We start from the raw sequence: 23,623 nt of genomic DNA, 5'->3' as shown, positions 1-23,623 counted from the left end.
TTCCATAAAGACAGATTCAAAAGAAAGAGAGGGGACTCATGGGATCATGTCTGCAAATATTTTCGCGATTATAAAATATTTGAAGGACCTGTTGGAACCGGGAAGTTTGAATATTTAAATTTCGCGGGTACAAAATATTCAATATATTACATTCATATTTTGAATTTGGACTCATTTGAAGTTGGCAGAAAAGGGATATTTGTTAACTTGACGATATTTTTTGTCAATTACCAAAATATTTAGGAAAACGGCATTTAATAAAATGTCCGATTAAAAACATTTAATTAACGAAATAACGAACTCGCAAACTTATTTGTCAAAATACCGTATTTCAACCTTGGACCTCCACGTGTAGTCTTAGCACAACCTGTCCACCAAACCCACCTTTTCCTCTTCCCTTCGCCTTCAACTTCGTCCTCTCGAGTTCTCCCTTTGTCTGCGATTTCCACCACTCCAGACTCCGAAGTCAAGCTCAGATCGAAAGGCTTGTGGGAAGTTCCGCATCCATGGCTCAATCCTCTTATTCCAAAAAGCAGCATTCACAAGTTCGCCCAAAATGCCCACGCTCTCTGTGCAAAAGGTGATCTTTATATTATTGTTGGCATTTCTCTATTTTGCATTTTCTCTCTTATTCTTCTTCATCTAATGTCTTTTCTCTGACATTTCCACTGAAAAAGTATCGACCATACAAAATCTTGTATCCTTTAATTCTATTTCCTCTTTTGTTTTCATGCATAAACTTTAGTTTGTTCTGTGTTTTGAAAACATAATTTTTGTGAGTATTTCAGGGCATCGCAGCAGCAGGTCTTACCCAATACAGAGCATAATCAACAGATTGAAGTCATATTTGTGCTTCTCATATATGCCTAATCAGAGTAACAAGTGACCTATGCAACCAGGTGTTGAAATCCTTTTTCTTGTTAAGGTGATTGCGTTCAACCCACAATCAGATTGTTTAACAATGGAATCAAATCCTGCAATGGGTATGAAAGTCAGATGCCCAGTTTCTATCTCTTTTTAATCCTGCTATGCATCTGAAACTACCAGTGTTAATGAGATCTCTTCTCGCTCTCATGCTATCCTTCAGGTAGTTACAGACTACCAAACAGATATGAAGCTTTTCACGCAGCTATTAGGAATCTAGAGTATCCGAGCAAACGCCATTACTGCCATGTTAGGGGTTGGCATGTAAGGCGCAACTTTCGGCATCCTCTCTCTGTTTTAACTGAGCTTTGGCGGCGGCTCTCAAGGGAGGAAAATAAATTTCTCGTTCTCATCTTCTCTGTAAATCTTTTTTTGCGATGAGATACAGGGTCAGCTCCACAACTTCCTTTGTTAATGCAATCGTTGCAGTTGCGAGAATGAATTTAGAAAAAAAGGTGTAGATGGGGGAACCAATCCGAGCCGTTGAGTCGAATATCGAAAATACTGTAGATTGTTACGTTTATGTAACGGAATAGTCACAAAGGCCCGATACGCTTTTAGACCGCCCACTTGTGAGGCGCGAATAAATGGCCCTTTTTCCCACCGCTCCTCCCTTCCCTCCTTTCCTTGCTTTCTTTCCTCTCTTTCCGATCAATCGACGCTGGTGCTCGCGAAAGCTGAGACAAGGCGCAAAAGCTTCCCTTTTTCTTCTGAAAAATCATTTGATTCTCTTTAATTGAACTTCGTTTTCTGATTGCATTGTTTTGGGAGACCGTTCTCTTCTTCGTTTTCTTCTGAAGCTCTGAAGGAGCAGCAGCTGCGGTGTGTAGTGGATTTTTAGGGGGGAGCTCGTGCTTTTTGGTTTTGTTTCGGGTTGTGGTGTTTTCATGGCGGCCAGGTTTTCGAGGGAGGTTGTTAAAGATGTCTTGCGGAGGAAACTCAAGGTCGGGCTTGCTAGTGGTTTGAGACACTCGACTACCGCTGCTGCTGGGGCGCGTCCGTCGATTCCACACTTTTCTAAAAGAGTGCGTACTCTGCGTTATTTGTGTTGATTCCCGTCTTTCTTTGTTGTTGTTTTTCGCTTCCCTAGTTTGTTTTCCGTGTGGTTGTCGTTCTTGCTCCTTGAATGTTGGATGTGCCAGGGGTTCGTGTCAAATTTGTTGTCTTGTTTTTTGGCGTTTATCATATGAATTTGAAGTCTTCGGGTGGATTTTCGTGTTGGGTTTTTTGTTGTTGTCATACCGAGGAGGCGGGTGTTTTTATCCAGTATCTGTAAGCTTGGTGCATTCTTCTTTTTCTGAATGTTGTTACTAAGCTCTTGGTGTTTTAGATTTCATTAAAGTAATCAATTCACGAAGAAGTTATTGCAATATTCTCATTTAAGGTAACTGTTGTTTTGCAGTCTGGAAGTTTAGAAGCTTAGAACTAGGTGAATATGTGTAAGTTATCGTTTGAGGTATTAAGATGAATGAATATACGTATGACCTTCTATCGTTTTCGTCTGTTTTCACTCATTAGGATTTTTCTATCCCCAAAAAGAAGTTTTTAACGGTACTTTCTGCCCAAAGACTAGAGTTTTATGGTTTGCTATAATTGTAATATTCTTTTTCCTGTTCTATTTATACATTGTTAGTTTTGTGAATGCAGGGACGGTTATTTCTTGCAGGAGGCACAATAGGCCTTGCTATTGCAGGAGCAGCATACGTAAGTACTGTAGATGGGGCAACCAGAACGTACGTCTTCTTGAATCTGAATCTTACAATTATGGTGGCTACTTGTTGTTTTTTTTTTCTGGTTTATCTTTGCGTTCTTACTGCCTTTATTACTGCTAGCTGCAATTTATGGAAAATCCGCAATGGGTTTCTTTAATGAAATTTTCGTTAATATTCTTAACCTTCTGTTGCAGTGGGTGGCTATTTTCAGCAACAACATATTTGAACCCATTTTTCGCATTGCTAGATGCAGAATTTGCACATAGGCTTGCTGTATCTGCAGCAGCTCGTGGCTGGGTCCCAAGGGAGGATAGGCCAGACCCACCACTATTGGGTCTTGAAGTATGGGGCAGAAAGTTTTCAAATCCTATTGGTCTTGCAGCTGGTTTTGATAAAAATGCTGAAGCTGTTGAAGGTTTACTTGGCCTAGGATTTGGTTTTGTAGAAGTCGGGTCAGTAACCCCTGTTCCTCAGGAGGGTAATCAAAAGCCTCGTATATTCAGATTGCGGGAAGAGGGGTAAGCTTGTTTGCATGTGTCTGTATGAGCACGTTCTGTTTCTGGCCTACAAGCTGTAAAAATTTTCCATCATGTTGGCAGGGCAATCATTAATCGATGCGGTTTTAATAGTGAAGGCATTGTGGCTGTTGCGAAGCGGTTAGGAGCTCAGCATGGTAAGAGGAAGCTGGATGAAACGTCAAGTACTCACTCTTCCTCTGATGATGAAAAACAGGGAGGAAAAGCAGGTCCTGGCATTCTTGGAGTTAACCTTGGGAAGAATAGGACAAGTGAAGATGCTGTTGGTGATTATGTTCAAGGAGTTCATACTTTATCTCAGTATGCAGATTATTTGGTGGGTTGTTCTCTTTTCTTTAGATGCTATTCTGAGAGTGGCAGTTCTCTTCTAAATAAATCCTTATGCACTTGAATCATTGTAGTTTGGGAACTTGCTGGAGATTATTACAGTACCTTATATAATTGCTATCACTTGTCTGGTATATATATCTTTGAGGCAATGAAAGTTATGATTCTGACTGAGGGGCCTACATTTATAACTATCTTATCAGTATATTCTATTTGATTGTTGATATTGCATATTGGTACCTAGTCCAGTTAGGCCCCTTACCATGTGTCTCAGGGGTTTTTTTCTACTTTGTGTACTTCTGTTTTTTTGGTTTGAATGCTGATTACAAACACACTGTTGTGACTGAAGTCAAGACTTCATGCTAGAAAGTCCTCCAATAACTTGATGTTAAAAATTAATGTTTTTGCTGTGCATTTCTGCTTAGGTTATTAACATTTCATCTCCAAACACTCCTGGGTTGCGGAAACTTCAAGGCAGGAATCAACTGAGGGATCTTATTAAAAGGGTGGGTTCTACATTTCCCTTTCCATTGGTTTGTATGTTCTTTTTTGGTGATATTGCTTTCTACTTCTTGGAAACAAGAAAAAGCAAATGTCAAAACCCTTGCAATTTGTCACTGACTTTAGGTACGAGCAGCTCGAGATGAAATGCAGTGGGGTGAAGAGGGTCCTCCTCCCTTACTCGTGAAAATTGCTCCCGACCTTTCAAAAGAGGACTTGGAAGATATTGCACAAGTACGTGTGTTTCTGATTCTGATTAGTGCAAGAAAAGATTTTCTTTCTGACGAGAGTGTTCATGTAGAATTATCTTCTATTTGCTAGGTTGCACTGGCTCTTCATGTGGATGGACTGGTAACTCTTTCCTGCAACAAGTTTATGGTTTAATCTTCTTGATAATTAGATAGCCTTGTAGCTTTATATAGAAGTTTATTACTTGATTAATTCTTTCAAAAACTTTGCTTCAGGTCATATCTAATACTACTATTTCAAGACCGGATCCTGTGAGTAAGAATCCATTGGCTCAAGAAGCTGGTGGCTTAAGTGGGAAGCCTCTTTTTGATCTATCCACCAAAATTCTCAGGGAAATGTATATTCTCACGAGGGTATGTGAATGTTGATTATCAGCTCTGTCTTTGTTACATCATGAGTGGTAGTTGAGGTGGTTAAAGTAGTTGAATGAGAAGAACAACTTTGATTTTATAAATGGCTAGAAATAAAACAGACTCTTTAGTTAATATATGTTGAATTTAGGATCCCATGACAAGGTCCTCGACCAAGGTAGAGAGAAAGAAGGAGAAGAGGGAAGGAAGGAGGAAAAGAAAGGAGAAGAGGAAAGGAAGAGAGAATTTGGCTAAAGAAATGGAGAAAGAGGGCTTGGGGGATGAGACAATTCTAAGGACGAATTTGATAGAGAAGAGGAGAGACTTAATGATCTACTTCATGCCTTAAACCTCTATTTATAGTTGACTATAATGCCCTTAAGGTTACAAGCTTTGAAAAAGAAAGGACATAAGTAAACATACATCATCTTAGATAATTACACTCTTGTGTCTTCCTTATGAGAAGACCTTTAAATTATATCTATTGCCACCTCTTTGACGTGGGGAAGGTAATTACTTTAATGCCACTTCGAGATGTCTTCCTATAATATGCAGATATGAAGAAAGATAGACCACCAAAATTTTGTTTTGCGCACCAGTTTTACCCATTCCTCACTTCACTGTGTCCACTAACTTCCCATGGTTGACTTCTCCCTGCGTGTTTTGACGGCTTATTTCATTTCTGGTTGCTATTGCTGGCCAACCTTGACTAACAGGTCATTCTATTTTTCTATTGTATCAGGGGAAAATCCCTCTTATTGGCTGTGGAGGGGTTAGCAGGTACAACTGACTAACAGTATGGCCCTTACTTTGTGATTGACCATTAATATTGAACCCACAATGAAATTTGTTGCAACATGCAGCGGTGAGGACGTGTACAAAAAGATCCGGTCAGGTGCAACCTTAGTTCAGCTATATACAGCCTTTGCTTTTGGCGGCCCTGCTCTTATTCCTCAGATAAAGGTATGCAGTTTTGTAATCTCTCACTTATGCAGGTCTCAGATTGGAAATTATAACCGAAAGAAGAGTAATGTTATACCTCCTTATTTGTAGTGACTTGAATGAACTCTTGGAGGTAGGGCACCTGGATGTATATTCCTTGATACTAGTTTCTACATTTGCTTGTGTACCCAGCGATTCAGTAGATTTGCACCAATCCATTGCATCCATTTGGGTTGTCAAATGTTTCAGTACAAGCATATTGTACACTAGTTTACCATTTAGTTTCTTATTATCTCATTTTCATTTGCAAAAAAGATTGAAACAAACATACCACTGTTAGGACCCATTAACAAGATTTCATTAAATCTCCATTCCTCCCCTTTGTTGATCCTGTTATTCAGGTCATATATGCATGGGAGCATATTTGATATTTTTCTTAGTTTATTGAGGAAGTTTTGGTTCTTTTTTATGGCTTCACCGCAGGCTGAGTTGGCAAAATGTTTGGAAAGAGATGGTTTCAAGTCTGTTCATGAAGCTGTCGGCATAGACTGCAGATAGTTTTTTGTGCTTGAGTTACATGACCCTTGTGCGTCTAAGTTCTCCAAAGAGTTGGTTCCAGAGACACGGCAAAGTTGCAGTTTGTTGAGTTACTGAACGTCCCCGCGTCTGGCTTCATAAAGTCGGGGGTGAGAACATAAAAAAAGAAATCCAAGAGCTGCTTTAATCAATTGTTTTGTTTTGACGGGTAGACTTCTAATTGGAACATATAAGCAGTTATTTTTTTGTTTTTCGATTCTTTACCTGGAACATATGCATGGAAGTGTAATCTTTTAACCCTTTTGGAAGTTGAAAAGAGCAGAGGCTCGTTTTTGTGTTGTTATGTGCGTCTGCATTTGGTCTTGCTTTCAAACTGAAATAAAACATACCTATGCTGGTTCAGATTTTAACTTCTAAATGATACTAAGAATTTGCTCATAATTCAGGAAAAGTAATCTTTAATATGGAAAGCTTTTCCTGCATGAAAATTATCAACATCTTATTCTGTTTCGGAGTTCTTACAGAAGAAAGAGGGAACGACTAACGAGTACAGAGGCGTGGGAGTGGGATACCTTGAAATGCAGTTTATTTTTCCTACTAACCTGTCTGGATAGGTAGTGTTGGGTCATAACCCCCTTGCAGAAACTCACGGTCATGGCGCAGTGATAAGAAAAAGAAAATTTTGTATTTTTTTATGAGCTTATGTATAAGTTAATTCTTAGATTTTTTTTTAAATAGTAATTTTCACTATTTGGACAAAAATGCCTACCGCCGTTGTCGGGATCGAACCCGGGTCGCTGGCGTCACAGTTCTTAAACCTGTCTAGGGGAAGTGATGAGGAGGCTCAGTCTGCCGCGGCAGCTGCCCTCACTCTCTCCTCGAGAGAAAACTCACCCTTTTTGGGACTCAAATCCATGAACAGATCGTCAAGCTTGGATTCGACAATGATACAGTTTCTCAAAATAATCTGCTGGTGATGTACTCGAGAAGTGAGCTCCTGGCGGACGCGCTCAAGCTCTTCTGTGAAATGCCTAACAGTGACTTCGGTTATCTCGAAAACGGTTTAGAGATTTATGTGCAGATGATGGCATCTAGGTTTCGACCGAATGAGTTCACTATAGGTAGTGTCTTACAGGCGTGTTCGAAGCTAGGGGCTTTCAAACTTCGTTCTTGCCTTCATGGTATTTCTTACAAGATCGGATTGATGTGAATAACTTTGTGGCTAGTTCACTGCTACATATGTACGTAAACTGTGGGGAAGTAGGGGCGGCAGAGCATGTATTTGAGTGTTTGTCTGATCTGATCCTGCTTGTTGGAGTGCTATGATTGGGGGCTAGGTTGATAATGGTTATAGCCATGAGGCCATCAGGCTTGTAGGTAAAATGCATGGCCAAGGGTCAATATTTGATCAATTCACGTTTGTACGTGCTCTCAAGGGACCCTCAGTTATTACTGGGAATCTGAAATTTGGTCTGCAGGTTCATGGTTTGGTTATCCAATGTGAGATGGACTTCATACCTTCAGTGATGAATGCTCTCATGAATATGTACTTCAGGATATATTTCATAAGTTAAAACACAGAGATATTGAAACTTGGAATACTGTTATAACTGGGTTCGCTCACGATGAACACTTGGGAGAAATCGTGGGTTTATTCTCTGAAATGTTATCAACAGGACCGTTGCCAAACCAGGTTACTTTCTCAAATATTATTTAGAACGTGTGGTGCTGTAAGCAATCTTTCTTCTATTGCCTTGCTTGTCTTCTTGGATTTACCAGGAATGCAACTGTTGCACATTCACTCATTAGTATGTTCTCTGGTTGTTGTGAGATGGAGTATGCAAGATACATATTTGAAAGTCTCCCAGTTAGACCCATGGTATCTTGGAACGAGATGCTTTCTGGGTATAACTTGGATAACTGTAGCTTGGATGCCTTTAAGCTCTTCTATAATTTAAAAGAAACTGGTGTTGATGCAAATGGATTTATGTACTCGAGCATTTTGGGAGCTTGCTGTAAGGCTGAATATGCAGAGACTGCTAGGCAAATCCATGTTACTGTAATTAAATCTGGTTTAGATTCAAACTGCTTTGTGGGCAGCTCATTGATCAATACATATGCCACATTTGAAAAAATTGATGATCTTCTGGAGATTTTTCACACCTTGAATGGTAGAGATGTGGCATCATGGAGTTCCATGATTTCGGCATTTTTGCAGCAAGGACAAAATTATGAAGCTCTTGTATTTCTCAAGTGCCCAATAGAAGCTGGTGAGAAACCTGATGAATTTATATTGGGTAGTGTTCTAAATGTTTGTTCAAGACTCACTGCGTTTGGTCTTAATAAACGCATCCATTCATTTGTAATTAAATTGGGATTTAGCAAAACTTGCTGCCAAAAATTTACTTCAGTGGGACCCAGCGAACATTCTTTCTGAACAAGATCAATGGGAAGATGTGGAACAAGTGAGGAATATGATGAAAGATTAGGTGATAAGGAAGGAAGCCGGATACAGTTGGATTGAGATGTAGTAATGGGTCAGACCATTGCATTCTTGAACATGAATTCAGGGAAATTCCTTCACACACTATTCATAGGAGCCCTTAATAATACAAAATTTCTGTTTATGCCATCTTACACTCTAGATTTCGCCTTTCTGGAGAGAGACATTGTCAAATATACTATGAACTGATGAAATGGCCTTTCCCTTTAAACTATCATGACATTTAGAACTAAGCTCAAGATACTACTCTATTGAGGAGACTGGCAAAAATCTTTTATTTTGAAGATTGTATATCAAATATCAAAACCTATTAATACTGCTTTGTTGGTTATCCTTTTCACTTGAACAGGTTTAGTAATGCTCATATAAATCAATGGCAGTTTTCTTTTTAATCTCAAAATGCAACCTTTCATCCACTGTAGGTTGATTGAAATCTGAAAAATCACATTATTATTGCTTAATAATGATTTATGAGAAATTATATAAAAATGACTTTCTTTACTGGAGGTTTAAAATATGCAACTTGACAACATCTGTAAGTAGACAGTACTCTGATTATTTCTTGATTGATCAACGGAAGTTCTATTTTACAATTCTTTTGAAAAAGATTTGCACCAAACTGGTTCAAGTGACAAAAGACAATACTAAATATTTGGCAAGGAAAAGGGCCAGAAAAGAAACAAAAAATTAAATAAAAACAATGTCTGACCAATATTGAACCACTTGAGTTTGTATTCTACTGCTATCCTGGGGGAGAAGGTCTGCTACTCTCCTGCTTGAAAGTTGAGAACATGCCCACCTTGATCTACAGCAACTGAGTGATACCCACTTCCTAGTATGTTCTTACATACTCAGATGTATGTGTCATGATTTCACAGTGGATGGGTGGATGAGTTGTTGTAAAGGCCTCCTCTGCTTTGAAGGGTTATGTACTGCTTACGTAGTATCAGAGGGAGGAAGATAGAGCCCTCGAAGATCAGCATTGCCAGCTTTTCAGGATCAAGACATGCTAGTTGCACTCTCCAGGCATTTAACTGGCTTAGCTGACTTGGAAGTTTTTCTTCCTCTTATTCACAGGATATATGACAAATCTTCTCTGGTTGAAGACTAGGACCACTTATGACCCACCAGAACCAGACTACCAGACTACTGCAAGCACAAACAACAAAATAACAAACATTCTGACTACCTCGTGATAATAAGCTTAGGCACTCACTATCTAGCCACAAGCTTGATGGCATCGAAAGATTATTGTGTGACCACAAGTTTGCATCAACTTGCCATCCTTCTTTTTGACCATATTATAAACAAGGAAATGATTCAGAACTATCGAAGGGCAGAACAAGAAAAAGAGTTGTCTTAGAAAACTTACTAAGTCGAGGTTGAAACCAGGCTTTGTACCACAAGATTTGGACAGTAATGATCTTCTACTTCGACTGCAGTCCAATATCTAGATGACAAATCTAAACATCTGCATGCCTCACCCAAGACTGTAGCATACAAATCACCTATTAGCAGATTAAAAGTATAAGACAACTATGTTGATCATATGATTAAGTAAACACAAGCACACCTTTTGCTGGACGAGATCAAAATGAGGATTATTCACCAGTGCCGCATAATAGCACCTAGCTGGGAAGATATCAAGATCCTTGTATTCCACAATTAGAACCACCTGACAAATTAATCTCATCTCCTTGCTCCTGAGGTTATGAATCCATGATTAGAAAAAGATCATACCCACAATTAGAACCGCCTGACAAATTAATCTCATCTCCTTGCTCCTGAGGTTATGAATCCATGATTAGAAAAATATCATACATATAAACACTTGATACAATTATGAGCATTATGTTTAAGTAGATACTAAACCATTTCATTATTGTTCTCTAGCACCCTAGTCTCAATGTCAAGATTTGGCACAGTTGGGTCAACTGGAAGCAAGCAAAACATTTTGTTCGCCAACCATCAGAGTTGTTCGATAGATCAGTTGCTACAACATAGGGGAAATACATAATAAGTAACAAAATAAAGATTAATTTGACAACTCACTTATAAATGAGAGGCCTTTTTTCTATTTTTGGTAACTTTATCCATCAAAGACTCCAAAATTTTATGTGTACCTGATCAATCTGCACCACCTGCTAAGGATCAACCATCACAGAAATCTCATGATTCCGCTGCCCACATTTTTGTCACCATTGATAGTATTTCCAATGGCACTGGGATGTCCTAGTGATGGGTTTCCATTACATTCTCTTGCATTTATTTGACTAGGCACAGCCGTAGGTCGTCCTTCTTCACGCGTGTAATCATCCACAAGCAGCTTTCCTTTCAGCTCTCTTACTAAATTCATTGCAAGCTTGTATTTATCCTTGCTTCCTGCCCCTATTTCAGCAAGCTCAATGCAATGCATGTACAAGTTATCATAACGCTCCGTCGGGCTATTAACTTCTCTACTTTTAGTGTAACAAGTCATTGCATGCAGTTGCTTATAGTCCTTTCTCCAACGATCAAGGACATAGAGAGATGGAATCTCATCTACATCTTGGAAGTTAAGCACAGACACAGCATGTCTACATAGAATACCTCTACATTCAAATGAGTGGCAAATGCACCGCACCTCTTCTTTCTCTGCATTATACAAGACTTCATAAACTTTCAAATCCATCTTTTTACCATCTTTCATATAAACACGTTCTTTGACTTCAAATGTAGAGATGGGCCCATTGACCGTAACTAGTGAAGCACGGCAATATATTAAGGCCTTTAACTCATCTTGAAACTTCTTAAACATGTCAATTGTATACAACTTTGATAGTTGCTCCTCTATGTAAAGTTTAGATATCAATGGTGGGCTCCTATCAAATGAGTCAAAATCTGCTTGGGCTTCCTTTTCAGATTTGCTTCGTAAAACCAACTCATACTTACTAAGAAATTGCTGCAAGGAAGTCTTTGGATGTACATATCCATCAAAAAAAGCACCCACATGCTCATTGCGCTGAGTTGAAGACATTCCAGCCCAAAATGTCTCTTTCACAAAAACTGGGGCCCAACAGAGCCGATCTTCATACAGTGACATAAGCCATTCATCAGTTTGCAACCCATATTCCAGAATCATGTTTCTCCAATCTTCTTCAAACTCATCAACTCTTAAAGAGTCATATATTAATTTTTTAAATCGACGTTTGAATGCCTTATACTCTGGCAATCCTCCTAATTTGTCAGGAAACCGTTTCATTAAATTCCATAGGCAAATTCGATACCGTGCAGTAGGAAAAACCTCAGAAACTGCTGCTTGAATAGCCTTACACTGGTCAGTGATGATCGCATTTGGAGGGCGTCCATACACACAAGCCAGCCACACCTTAAATAACCAAATGTAAGTCTCAATAGTTTCACTTGAAAGCAAACCACCACCCAGTAACACTGATTGACCATGGTGATTGACTCCAATGAAAGAGACAAAAGGAACATCATATTTATTTCTCAAGTAGGTAGTATCAAATAAAATAACATCACCAAAGTACTGATATGCTATCCTGAAATTGGTGTCAGACCAAAAAACATTTCTCCAATGCCCTTCCTCATCAAGATCAAGTAAGTAAAAGAAATTTGCATTTTTAATTTGCATGTGGAAAAAATATTGCTGAAGAGCTTGCATGTCTCCCTTCCCCAGCTTCAAAAATGACGGATTGTTGCTATAATTTATATACTGTTTTTCATCAAATGGCAAATATTCAGGTTGTCCTACTTGTGCAACCTGCATCTGGTATGGTTTGTTCAACTGTATCCCTGAGAAGTTAGTATCAAGACGTCTTTTGAGTCCATTAACCAATTTTTTATTGGATCTGAAGAAACGGGCCTTTGAAGGACTAACTGCATGATTGTGTTCAAGATTAATTTCAACTAGATGCAACAAGTTATCAGGCATCAATTCCACTTTAATATTGGCCTGACAATTCGTTTTTGCTGTCGGTCTTGATCTGTATGTTGGTGCATCAGGCGCCCTACCCTCCTTACGACATGCAAGTACTGATTTTAGTAGTTGTCCATCTTCATTATACCAAGACCTTTTCGTCTTTGTACCAAAACCTGTATGTCGAGCATAATGGTCATAAAAACCACGAACTTCTTCGTAGGATTTGAAAACCATTCCCATCCGAGGTATTTTCTCTTGTCTGTCCATTATTTTGTCATCCCTGTCATCCAAATCATGACCAGATGCATCAATATATGGTTCATCCATGTCAGGAGCTAGTTCTATCTCTTCATCTGAAGGCCCCTCCATGAGGGAATGATCTGCCATCTCCTAAAAAATATAAGCAAGATGCATTTAGAGTTAAGCAATTACAGTGGACAGTGATTAGAGAAAATAAAAAAACAAAGAGCAAAAGAAAGTAAGCTAAAAACCAAACCTTCCGACTGCAATCACATAGTTGACAGAAAAGCTAGGCACAGGTTTGCAGAAGCAATCATAGAGTGTGAACATTTTGACTTTACATTACAACTACTTATCCCACAGGAGTAACAGAGTCTCACATTATGGCAGCTAGTAAAGCAACAACAACAACAAAAAAAAAAGGCTTTTATTTCTGTAACAGACTGATTCATAAGATAGCCCAGCAAGAATGAGCACAACTTATTAGTTCCATAAGCATCCAAACATCAATGGTCTCTTCACCCCTGAATGGTTCGGAGTCATTAATAACAACAACATAAGCCATTGTCACACACACACATAAAGTTTGGAATCTACCAGTAAAAGAAACGCCCACAGAAACAATTAGAAAAGGATAAAAATGACAAAGAGTTTCCTGTAACTGGATTCTTCCGAAATAAAAGAGCACGACTTCGAAGGAAACAAACTAATAATCAAGTCCAATCACAGAGTTCCTCCAAAATAACTTAAATTTCGTAACTTTCAGCAATGAACAGGACATTTACTAATACGAGCAACACCAGTATAACAAGAAGAAAACCATCCCCTTTAAAAGCCGGAAAAGACCCAAAATGTGATAAGGGATAAGAGAATTTCCTGGTCATAAAAAAATTCTATTACAATTATTACATAAACCATAAAAATTGGCATGAGAAAAAAATATCCTGGCGAGGAGAAAGTTAGTACCTGAAACCAAATGTGACGACGACGAGCTCTTTCTCGCCGTCCGCCGGGAAGAACCACAAGGTCCGGCCAGATTTTGCTTGGAAACAGAGACAGACAGTCTCGCCGTGAGACCTACTTTAGATTATGAGAGCTCACCAAAGATGACGCGAGAGGTTTCCATCTGGTTGAGTTGGCGTGGACAATTATTGATGATTTCTTTCCAAGGAATTTAATCATTTAATTAAACTTACCGGCTAAAAGATTCCGATATTTCATCCAGCCCCCTTATATCTGTAATTACAAATTTACCCTTCGTCTCCCTAAGATGTCTTGTTAAAAGTAACAAAATGTGCACACTATAATTTATTACCTGACTCAGAAAAATGTGGGCAACTTTGAACTCAGAAAAATTACCTGACTCAAACAACCCGACCTAGAACTCACTTGGGCCAAGTCAGGTCTGTGAATTCAGGTGGAAAGAGACGAGCGTTGGTTAGTTCGCGCGGGATTGTAGCGCGATTTTCACGGATTCAATTTCTCTCTCGTTCCCTCGCCGAAGCTTCTCCTATTTCTGCTCTCTTTCCCTCTCTCTGGCTGGTCTCTTCTCCGTTGAAAAGCAAGAAGAAGAAGAGGAAGAGAGACTGATTGGCTGCTCTTGCATTCTATCTCTCTGGTTGTTATTAGCGCATGGTAGCATTTCTTTTTCCTCACGCAATATATACGTATGTGCCAGAAAGCAAAGAAAGCAAGCATGAACGAGAAGGCGTCTATTACTAAGGAGCTTAATGCCAAACACACAAAGGTATGGTTGTCCGTCCGGTAATTACCGTTTCGTTTTCTTAGATTTATATATTTAAAATGCAACTAATTCACATATTGATTGCAGAAAAGATTTATCCCACTCATTACATAAAGAGTATCAGAATGGCTATTAATAATGGCAGTTTCATCAATCACAAGCATTGTTAATTAATTTTCCTGTTTCTTGTACAAGGATGTTTGTTGCGTCGAAATAGTTCAGCAATTTCATTTTGCAACAAATACTGTTCTTCCTTCTGCTTGATTAGATCTTTAGTCTGAATTAATACCGTAATGTGATTTCAGTTAGTTACTAACGATTTTGTTTGGATTTAAATCTTCGCAATTGCTTCCATGAGTTCTAATATTTTGTCTGATCGTGCATCTTCACTACTTGTTCCGAAACTTCTAAAGAAAATTAAAAAGGAAAAGAAAAAACTTGTTTCAATTGGCGTAAGTGTCCTTCTTTCCTGAGGAGGACGATGGATATGCTACCAGAGCAAACCGAAATCTTTTATCAAATGTGTGCTGCACTGTGAATTTCCTGCAAATGAAGTTGGTCAGGTGTACAAAATGTACCTGGCTTCTCCTTTCAACCAAGAAGGAAGTTTTCAACAAATGGTCTTAGAAATACACAAATATAAGTAGTTTTCTTTTCCTTGTTACTGGTAGGCGCTCAAATCAGCCAGTTTAGAAATATTTAATTTTTTATGCTTCCTTTGTCATTTTATTTTGAGCTCTTAAACAACTCTGCTATATTCAGATTCATAATCAACATATCTCCTCAAGTATAAGTTAATGTGAGTTAAGCTTTTTATTTTTTATTCATGGGATTGTAATTCGTAGGCTGCTCAAGTCGCGTATCATGGTATTTGATTTTGTGTCAGATACAGGAGGATACTGGAGGGTCTTCTTAAGCTACCTCAGGATCGGGAATGTGCAGATTGCAAAAGCAAGTAAGTGATTTTATATCGACTCCTTATACCTTACTGACAATATATAGCTTTCTCACATTCTGTTAGTTTACAAAGTAAGGTAACAAGTAATACTGTTTTTTCTGCAGGGGGCCAAGGTGGGCAAGTGTGAATCTTGGGATCTTTATTTGCATACAATGTTCAGGAATACATCGAAGCCTAGGAGTACACATATCAAAGGTACTAGTTGTCTATACATTTATATGATTCATTCAGTTGTTTTCAGTATGGCTGCAAGAGTTTCTGGATTCTTATAAGACAAAAGTTCTCTTAATTGATCTATAGGTTTCATGAATGTGATTTTTGTGCTGATTAGGTTCGGTCTGCTACATTAGATACATGGCTCCCAGAACAGGTTGCTTTCATGCAATGTAAGCAGTTGCTTGTATCTTTTTCCCCAGTATTTTTACTAAGTAAAATAATTTGATATAATCAAATCTTGAATAGTGTAGCTTTCTTGTAGCTATGGGTAACGTGAAGTCCAACAGGTATTGGGAAGCAGGATTGCCTCCCAAATATGACAGACATGGATCAACCGAAGGCTTCATTCGTGCAAAGTATGGTTTTCAAAACTCTGAACAGATCATTTCATGTCTATCATATGTGCCCAAAAGCTTTTAAGCTAGAATTATGCCTCATCTTCAACTATGCTCATTCCTCAATAGATATGAAGACAAGAGGTGGGTATCAAAGAAAACACTACCACCATCCTCTAGACCAGGAGGAGAGCAAAAAAAAACACCTGTTAAAGAAATCTCCAATGATAGATATGACAATAGTGGATCCAAGAAGGCTGGTAAACCCTCTCTTAACGTTGAGTTACCCTCTCCGCAAACACGAGTGGTAGCCAGTGCAGGAACATCTCCCTCGAAACCCCCTCAGGTGAAGTTGATGGATTGTACTTGAAGACTTGAAATTCCCGTTTGATTGCCTGCTTTCTAGAGAAGAATTTCGAATGTTCTGTTTGTTGAAATTTTCTGTACCTTCCAGGGGTCAACTGCAAAGGTGCCCGCTCTTTTACCTCCTGGGACTTGTCCACAAAGGGTAGAAAAGAAGTCTACAGCTTCTGCTGATTTAGCTACTGATATCTTTGAAATACTAGAAGTGGGACACACCAGGGACAAGGCCTCTAAATCATCTTCCACAACTCACTGGGCATCCTTTGATTGTATGCATCTAATCACTCTCAATGAAGTCCATCCTGCATCTCTTAATTTTCTTGATGCTGGTCATGTATTTTCTGTTATCTTAAGTCAAAACTCTTTCAGCTGCTGGAGTAGATCTATCTCAGAGAATTCAGCAGCCTTTGGACAACCAAAAAGATAACCACTGGCGTTCATCTTCTGCAGATGAAACATCTTGGGCAAGATTTGATTGTAAGTCTTCATGGGCATCGAGACATCTTGTTTTCCTTAAACATGTTTTTCTGCTGTGGTAACTAAACTTTGAAAATCATCTCCGCAGGATTGTGTTGCTGATATCTGAGGCTTTAAATTTTCATCAGTTTCTGGGCGTCAAAAAGGTATATTTTGAAGCTATTCACACCGTGTATTAGCTGAAGAATAATCAAGCGATGAACATAAAAGGACTCTAACAACCTAAAATATTTCTGTACTTATTTCATCCACCAACTAAAATAGAAGCACCTTAAATTTCTCTGTTCTAGAAATGTTACTCGTTCATTCTGTGAAACTACCAGAATAAAATATTCGATTCCCTACGAGGAAATGGCTAAAGCTTCTCTAAATTATGTCAGAAAAATGTCTTGTCAGTTCGTATTACTACTTAGATATTCATTTCTGGTACTAAGGTTCTTTGCTATCTGACTTGCTTTCAGCAGATTTACAATGCTAGGAAAATCGAGCACAAGCACTGAAATCCCAGCGTGGATGACAATGAGGATTTCCTTGGTGCCCCCCTGGCACTCCAGGCACAGATTACCTGGTTAACCAGGTTGTATGTCGTCTCATCTCCTTTATGAAAGTTTATTGTAAACAATAGTCAAATTCATTAATAAAGCAGAAAGGAAGTCATTATTGGGTAGTTTTAGTTGAAGCTGTTTCAGTCGTGATACCTTTGTTATTTTGGATTAACTAAAAGTTGTGTTCCAATTGATGAGATGCCTCTCGCAATTGTGCCCCACTGCCACCACATAGTCAAGTTCTTGCATCTTTTTTGTAATCAAACAAAGATCATGGTGTAGTTGGTTGTCTTATCAGGCACCCATGTACTCTGTTCTACTATGGTCCAAGCCAATTGTTGGGTAAGGATTTGTAGCTTAAAATGAAAATTTTGTTTTAAAAATGTAAATGCACTTGTTTATTTACATTAATCTTGATATCCACCTGTGCTTTTTTATAATTCAAGTAATATTTGTTAGATATAATGTTTTAACCACCTACTTAGAGATTGTATTGGAAAGATTATTAATATTTGAGGGCTTCATTAAGATTGGCTAACATGACTCAAGATGGCCTCTGCCTAAACTGGCCATTTTCACAAACTGCATTTTAAATAATCATCAGTTTTGGTTGTATGTTGTCTTGATCAGCATCAAGAATCTCTCTGGTCCACACAAAGAGATAATTTATTTTTATGGCTTCTTCAAGGTTTTGTCAGATTCTAAGTATGTGCAAATAAAAGAATTAACATAAGGTTTAGCAAAGGACATTTTTTAGCATTTCCTGCTTCAAACTTCCAATGACATTATTGAACAAAAGTTTTTATATTGCTTAAGCTAGGTTTGTAATCTACTGAAGGAAGCAAGAAATCCATTCTGAACGACCAATCCTACATTGGAAATTAATTAATGGCCTGAGTTTTTATATTAGTCAAATGACCGTGCTTGAAGCTCAATCATGCATGTATTAGATAACCAGTTCTTGGGATCCTTTCAGGTTTGTTTCGAATAAAATGCTCACTCTCTATATCAGTCTGTAACATCAAATTATTTTGTAACTCCACTCCTGAAAATTTGTTGCCATGCTTTCTGCTTCAACTGGATAAAGAATAAGCTGCTGCAGTGCTACTTCTCCATAAATAAACCTGAACCAAACACAGAACTGATGCAACCATTCTTTTCTGCTATCAGCTCCCCTGAGTTGTTAGTGTTCCTCATCAGATGTATTAAAATAATCAAACAGAAACCCAGAAAAGAAAACAGCACATGGCATTCGTCACCTGTAATCAATTTTTATCTAAATCATTGCCGCCTGCAGATTTATCTCTTAATGCAATATTTCGTGCCCATCTCTAATCTCTTTACATGAGCGACAGCAATTGGTTTTTCTCATCTTCTTTACTCTTTTATCCTACTTTTCCAGAAGACTAAACAAAAAGAAAGAAAGCAGAGAAGGTATTTGAATATATGAAGAACTGTAGGTACATGTTATTTTTATTCCTCCTTTTTGGCTGATAAATCAGTCCAGAGGCGTGACCTTAACAAAAACTATACACTTTTTTTTTTTTTTTTTTAAACTTTTTGTCATTGAAGACTTCCATATCTAATTCCCAACCAAATGATTTTGCACAAGCTTTCTTTATAATTGTAGATGAGGCTGTTTCAATCTCATTCAACTAAACAGTCCAAAGTAGTGGATAAATATGTACCAGATGTCCTCAATTCAGATGCTGTTGTCACCAGCAGACCTGTATTAATAAATCAGAATCGCTCTGGAATGCTCCAAAACGCACCCATTCTCTGCACAGAAAGACCCTTTTTGTTTACAAAAAAGGGATCGAGAAAAGCTCCACCGTCTCTGATCTTTACCAATGGTGCCCTACAAGGATCATTATGATTTCTAATAGGGGTTTTTATATTTTCTGAGGCGTTCGCATTCGATGTCTCGGGTTTGAATATTTGAAAGAAGGCGGCGACGCAGTGTTTCTGGAGCAGATTGGAGGCGTTTTTGCAGGGAGTAGGATTTGTTCATCGATCAAGAGGATTTGCAGAGAGAAGACGTCCCAATGACTTTGGGTGAAATTGTACTTAAGGATTAATAGTAAAACAAAAAGATGATTTTTTTTTACTAATTTTTATATTATAAATTTTATTAAAAAAATCCTTTGATCGATTAATTTAAATTTGTGTCTTTATAAGAAAAAATAATTATAATATTTATATTTATACGACAAATAAATTAAAATTTTATAAATAATCAAAAAATATTTTGTTATTATTTTAAATATTTTTAAAGGTAAAAAAATCACAAATAATCAAGTAAAAAAATTTCATCTAAAAAATACTGCAAAAAAAAGAAAAAAATTGAAAGGCAAAATGGGGTAAAAAAGTAATGATTACATTGGGAGGCTCCTTCTGGTAGAATCACAATAAAACACATGAACTGATGCGTGCACAATTGACAACACCCCCTTCACTTTATGTTTCCATGGGCAAAAAACCCAACCCCAACCTTTCAAAGTATAAATTGAAAACCATGGATCAACATTCAAACGCCCAACACCTATGAGTGCCGGTGAAGCATCTCTTTTTCTTTTTCTTCTTCGTATAATAGATCATTAATCTTGCACCCTAAGCATCCCACCCATCACCCCTCATCGAAGTAACCCTATACCCTGAACCCTGAACCCTAAACTTACAAGGGTAGACAGTTAAAAAACTAAATTAGTCAATACGAAGGAGCGTATTAGTTGACATGGCCGAATATTCGATACATGGAAAAGCAAGAAAATAATATATCCACAACTAGGAAAGATTTCATGGATGTGTATATAATATATGATACATATACAAGAGTATATTGGCCAATACGTAATAAAACATGATAATTTACGAGAGTATTTTGGGAAGTGTTACAAATATTAGAGTATGATACAAAGTATTATCATACACACAATGTAAAATAATTTTTTATCTTAGATATATTTGTGACATAAGAGTAAAAGTAGTATGTCTTTGAAAAAAGTAAAAAGATAAAAGGAAATAAGAAGAATGGTGGGGAGGGCCACCCTAACAATGATAATGTAATCAATTAAGATTGACCCCCCCTATAGATTCTAGACTTAGAATCTATTAAGTTGGGTGGGGGGTCTATTTCATGTCCTTAAGTGTGTGGTACAATGATTAAGGGTTTAATATTAATTAACTCCTCTAAGTGCTTTTGGTACTCACAATGGGATCAATTTTTAATATTTATTTTCTTCTTTATTTTTCTCTCCAAATGATATTTAAATTAAAATAAAAAAAAAAATACACGAAACGTTGGAGCCATGTGGGGGCATCACCACTAGAATATCCGACTTGTTACCCGTCCAATCAACCCGGATTCCTCAACCGACTGTACTTTCTCTGAGCCCACACCAGTAAAAAGCGCGGATCATCATCTTGCTTCACCATCTCCCAATGTGGGGCCAGCATCGTTTATGTTTTTTTGACCCGACCCAGCGGCTCGAGCGTGGCGTTGTTCGGACCCGCTGTGTCTGTCGCCACATGGCCACGCCACGAAATCCACGCTGTCTTGTCTCCTTCCTTACGCACCGAGTTTTCATTGGCCGAGAGAATGATTAAGACTCCATATAAAAAATATCAGTTATGTGTCTGATGAGAGGGAGATGATATTCCCCACTGAAAAATGCGACACACGGTGGTGGCTCGAGCGCCTCGTCCCTCGCAGGTGCGGTGGGCCCAATTTGCATCTCTTATCCTTATCATAAATTTACTATTCCACCCCATTAATAAGTAAGCAACGATTTTTTTTTTTCTTTTTTGCTGAAATTCGGTTTATATTAATTACCTGAACGGGGGCATTATCGTCTTTGTGAAGTTTAGTTTTAAGAGAAGCGGGAAATATTAAAAAGGGTAGTTAACAAGAGAGCACTTGAGGTCGCATCGGACCGATGAGATTGCGTTTGAGGTCATAACATGGAAGGGCTTTAATCGCTCCTTCTACAAAAAGGCACCCACCCTGAGTTCCAGCCAGACTCTGCTCTTGCCGCTTCTGCAACAGGCAACGCTTCAAAGCTCCGACTATGGCGTCTCTGCGGATCTGCCTTTTCTCACGTCAGAGAATCTGAACCTTCTCGTTAATATGCTTCGCTCGGCTGTCCTTGAAAACGATCCGTGATGTCGTTTTGTTAAAGACTGGTGAAGGATCGCTGCGAAGTCGAGGTTGTAATCTCTGTTGGTTGTCAGTAGCTGTAGAATTCCTGTTGCTTCTTTTAATAGATGAGCAGTTTTTGTATTTAATATATTCCTGACGATTTGGAGAAGATCGCTCTGGTTTTTTGCCGTTTCTAGCAGTATTTTTTTCTTTTTAGAAGTCTGTGATGAGAATGCTGTCCAGGAAGCTGTTATAGCATGCGATCTGGTGATTGTGGTGTTCTTGCTTTTTATTCCTGCTCTTTTTTTTTCTTTTCTTTTATGAATATTAGGTTTAGCCAGCTGAATGCCACTTCAAATGGCAGGTTTTGGAAAGTCGATTTGGATTTGTGCGGTGAGTTTGCTTCCGGTAATATTGTAGCTCTCAGGAAGAAACGATGAAAGAGAGCGTCTCAGAGCTTATAAGACAGCTCAGAACTTTGAGGAGCTGAAATTTGAAATACCGCTCCTGGTCACAGTACACAGTGACGTATGTAAATTCCTGCATCTTCACTTGCCTTCATCCTTGCTGCAAAACTCTTCCCTCGTTTCTTCTTTCGAATATGTGGCCTCGCCTCGTTCCTAGGCGTCTCTCGCTCAAGAAACTGATGGACTACGCTTTCTCGATATCGTTCAAAAGCAAAGTCCAGACGGCTATCTGGACTGTCCGGCTGGCGTTCCTGTCCATCGGAATAATCTCCACGGTCCAGCTGGTGAAGCTTGCTGTTCCTTATTCCTTCAATCTTCTCCTGTCGGCTCTTCCGCGCCTTTGGGCTTCTCTCTGTAGCTGGCTAGCTCCTCCGTATCTCTACATTATTGTTAACTTCATCATTATAAGCATTGCAGCTTCTTCGAATTTTCAGCAACGGCACAAGGAGAAGAAAAACGATGAACGAGAAAGAGAAAATCTTCAGCAGCAGAAGAAAAGGGGAGATTATGATGCTCCTTCCCATCGAAAGCCATCGTCAGAGATCTGGTCTGAAATCTCGCCGCTGGCGATTTGCGGCGAAAATCCCTCGGACTCTGACGAGAAACCGTCTACTTTTGCTCATGAGAAAGCCGATGGCGCATCCACGGAGGATTGGTCGGATATCTCGTATTTGACGGTTTGTAAAGAGAAACCGCTTGTTTGTGCCGTCAAAGAGACCGAACACTGGCGGCAAAAAGAGCCGGAAACATCGTCGATTGCTCCCGATGACGAGAAGCTGGAGCAGCATCCGACGTTGGACGCATCGTGGATGACAATCACACGTTCAAATGCCAAGCCGCGGCTTGAAAAGAGTGAAACATGGAACGCGTCGCCAAGCATCGTTCCTGAGAACAATCATTTGGCCTCGGCCAGACACGAGCTGAGAAAATCCGAGACCTTCAACGAAACGTCTCCCAATACGTCTGGCTCATCTTATTCGAGAGGTGGAGTTGGGATAAGGGATAGGGAGTCTCCACTGATCCACGACGACTTGAATCGGCGGGTGGAGGCGTTTATCAAAAAGTTTAATGACGAGATGCGACTGCAGAGACAGGAGTCTTACCAGTATTACACGGAAATGGTTAATCGAGGTTGATAATGAACAGGGGGTACAGAGAGAGAAACAAGGGGAATCATTTTCTTCTTATTCCCTTTGTTTCCTCTCTCAGAAATTTGAAGAGCCGGTTCCCAGGTAGCTTTCTCCTTCTATATAGTGGTTTTTCTTAATCAATTCAGTTATGACTCTTCGTTTTTCTTATTATCAGCACTACTATACCAATAGTTCACTGAGCTTTTAATGGCGACTGTGAAATTCTTTATGATTGAGGTTTTGCCCCATCGCAGGTTTTTTGAATTGCTAGAGATCGGTAAAGATGCTACCAGCTGCACAAAATGGTGTACGATTTTGCACTCTTGGTTAGTGGGTACCCTGATATCAATTAGTTTTGGTTAGGATCCTTCTATTTTCTATATGATCCCACTTTTCTGAATGTTAACTTTCTGGAACCTAAAGAAAGGAGTACTTTGCACAGATAGGGAGCTGATGTGATTTAATCTTGTCCCTGTTTTTGTCTTCCTTCGACCAGATATTTCATTC

At 38.8% G+C, this 23,623-nt stretch overlaps 3 protein-coding genes, 1 long non-coding RNA gene and 2 pseudogenes across 6 annotated transcripts; 5 read left to right on the top strand and 1 right to left on the bottom strand.

Moving 5' to 3' along the window:
• Positions 1-442: 442 nt before the first annotated feature.
• Positions 443-6,416, top strand: LOC137938793 (dihydroorotate dehydrogenase (quinone), mitochondrial). The gene is made up of 12 exons (XM_068783831.1): positions 443-580; positions 789-1,949; positions 2,572-2,657; positions 2,831-3,154; positions 3,236-3,488; positions 3,925-4,005; positions 4,127-4,234; positions 4,322-4,351; positions 4,465-4,602; positions 5,342-5,379; positions 5,463-5,562; positions 6,025-6,416. Exons 2-12 carry the CDS (start codon positions 1,812-1,814, stop codon positions 6,097-6,099), a joined length of 1,371 nt encoding a protein of 456 aa, XP_068639932.1. The 5' UTR covers positions 443-580; positions 789-1,811; the 3' UTR covers positions 6,100-6,416.
• Positions 6,417-6,944: 528 nt separating this feature from the next.
• LOC137939349 (pentatricopeptide repeat-containing protein At4g13650-like) lies at positions 6,945-8,535 on the top strand (annotated as a pseudogene).
• Positions 8,536-9,129: 594 nt separating this feature from the next.
• LOC137938834 (protein FAR1-RELATED SEQUENCE 6-like) lies at positions 9,130-13,808 on the bottom strand. Its single transcript, XM_068783896.1, has 6 exons — positions 13,710-13,808; positions 10,705-12,893; positions 10,454-10,574; positions 10,155-10,365; positions 9,954-10,071; positions 9,130-9,730 (listed from the first exon to the last, which is right to left on the bottom strand). Exon 2 carries the CDS (start codon positions 12,888-12,890, stop codon positions 10,740-10,742), a length of 2,151 nt encoding a protein of 716 aa, XP_068639997.1. The 5' UTR covers positions 12,891-12,893; positions 13,710-13,808; the 3' UTR covers positions 9,130-9,730; positions 9,954-10,071; positions 10,155-10,365; positions 10,454-10,574; positions 10,705-10,739.
• Positions 13,809-14,439: 631 nt separating this feature from the next.
• Positions 14,440-16,533, top strand: LOC137939348 (ADP-ribosylation factor GTPase-activating protein AGD5-like; annotated as a pseudogene).
• Positions 16,534-16,776: 243 nt separating this feature from the next.
• LOC137938173 (uncharacterized) lies at positions 16,777-17,388 on the top strand. 2 transcript variants are annotated; one of them, XR_011109869.1, is made up of 3 exons: positions 16,777-16,836; positions 16,925-16,982; positions 17,301-17,388. It is a non-coding gene; the product is annotated as an uncharacterized lncRNA (long non-coding RNA). The 2 variants fall into 2 exon arrangements; XR_011109868.1 differs by having other exon boundaries at positions 17,298-17,388.
• Positions 17,389-21,333: 3,945 nt separating this feature from the next.
• Positions 21,334-23,589, top strand: LOC137938986 (uncharacterized). Of its 2 annotated transcripts, XM_068784132.1 has the most exons (3): positions 21,334-21,587; positions 21,884-23,218; positions 23,371-23,589. In XM_068784132.1, the coding sequence occupies exon 2, from the start codon at positions 22,121-22,123 to the stop codon at positions 23,120-23,122; it is 1,002 nt and encodes a 333-aa protein (XP_068640233.1). In that variant the 5' UTR covers positions 21,334-21,587; positions 21,884-22,120; the 3' UTR covers positions 23,123-23,218; positions 23,371-23,589. The 2 variants fall into 2 exon arrangements, with proteins under 2 accessions (XP_068640233.1, XP_068640234.1); XM_068784133.1 differs by having other exon boundaries at positions 21,334-23,218.
• Positions 23,590-23,623: the final 34 nt, after the last annotated feature.

Source organism: Aristolochia californica, unplaced genomic scaffold (genome assembly GCF_029961685.1).
Source record: "Aristolochia californica isolate CCGP_79_NKW_82.1479 unplaced genomic scaffold, dmAriCali1.0.hap1 SCAF_8, whole genome shotgun sequence".
NCBI classification, from domain to species: Eukaryota; Viridiplantae; Streptophyta; class Magnoliopsida; order Piperales; family Aristolochiaceae; genus Aristolochia; species Aristolochia californica.
This window is presented reverse-complemented; position numbering and strand designations above follow the sequence as displayed.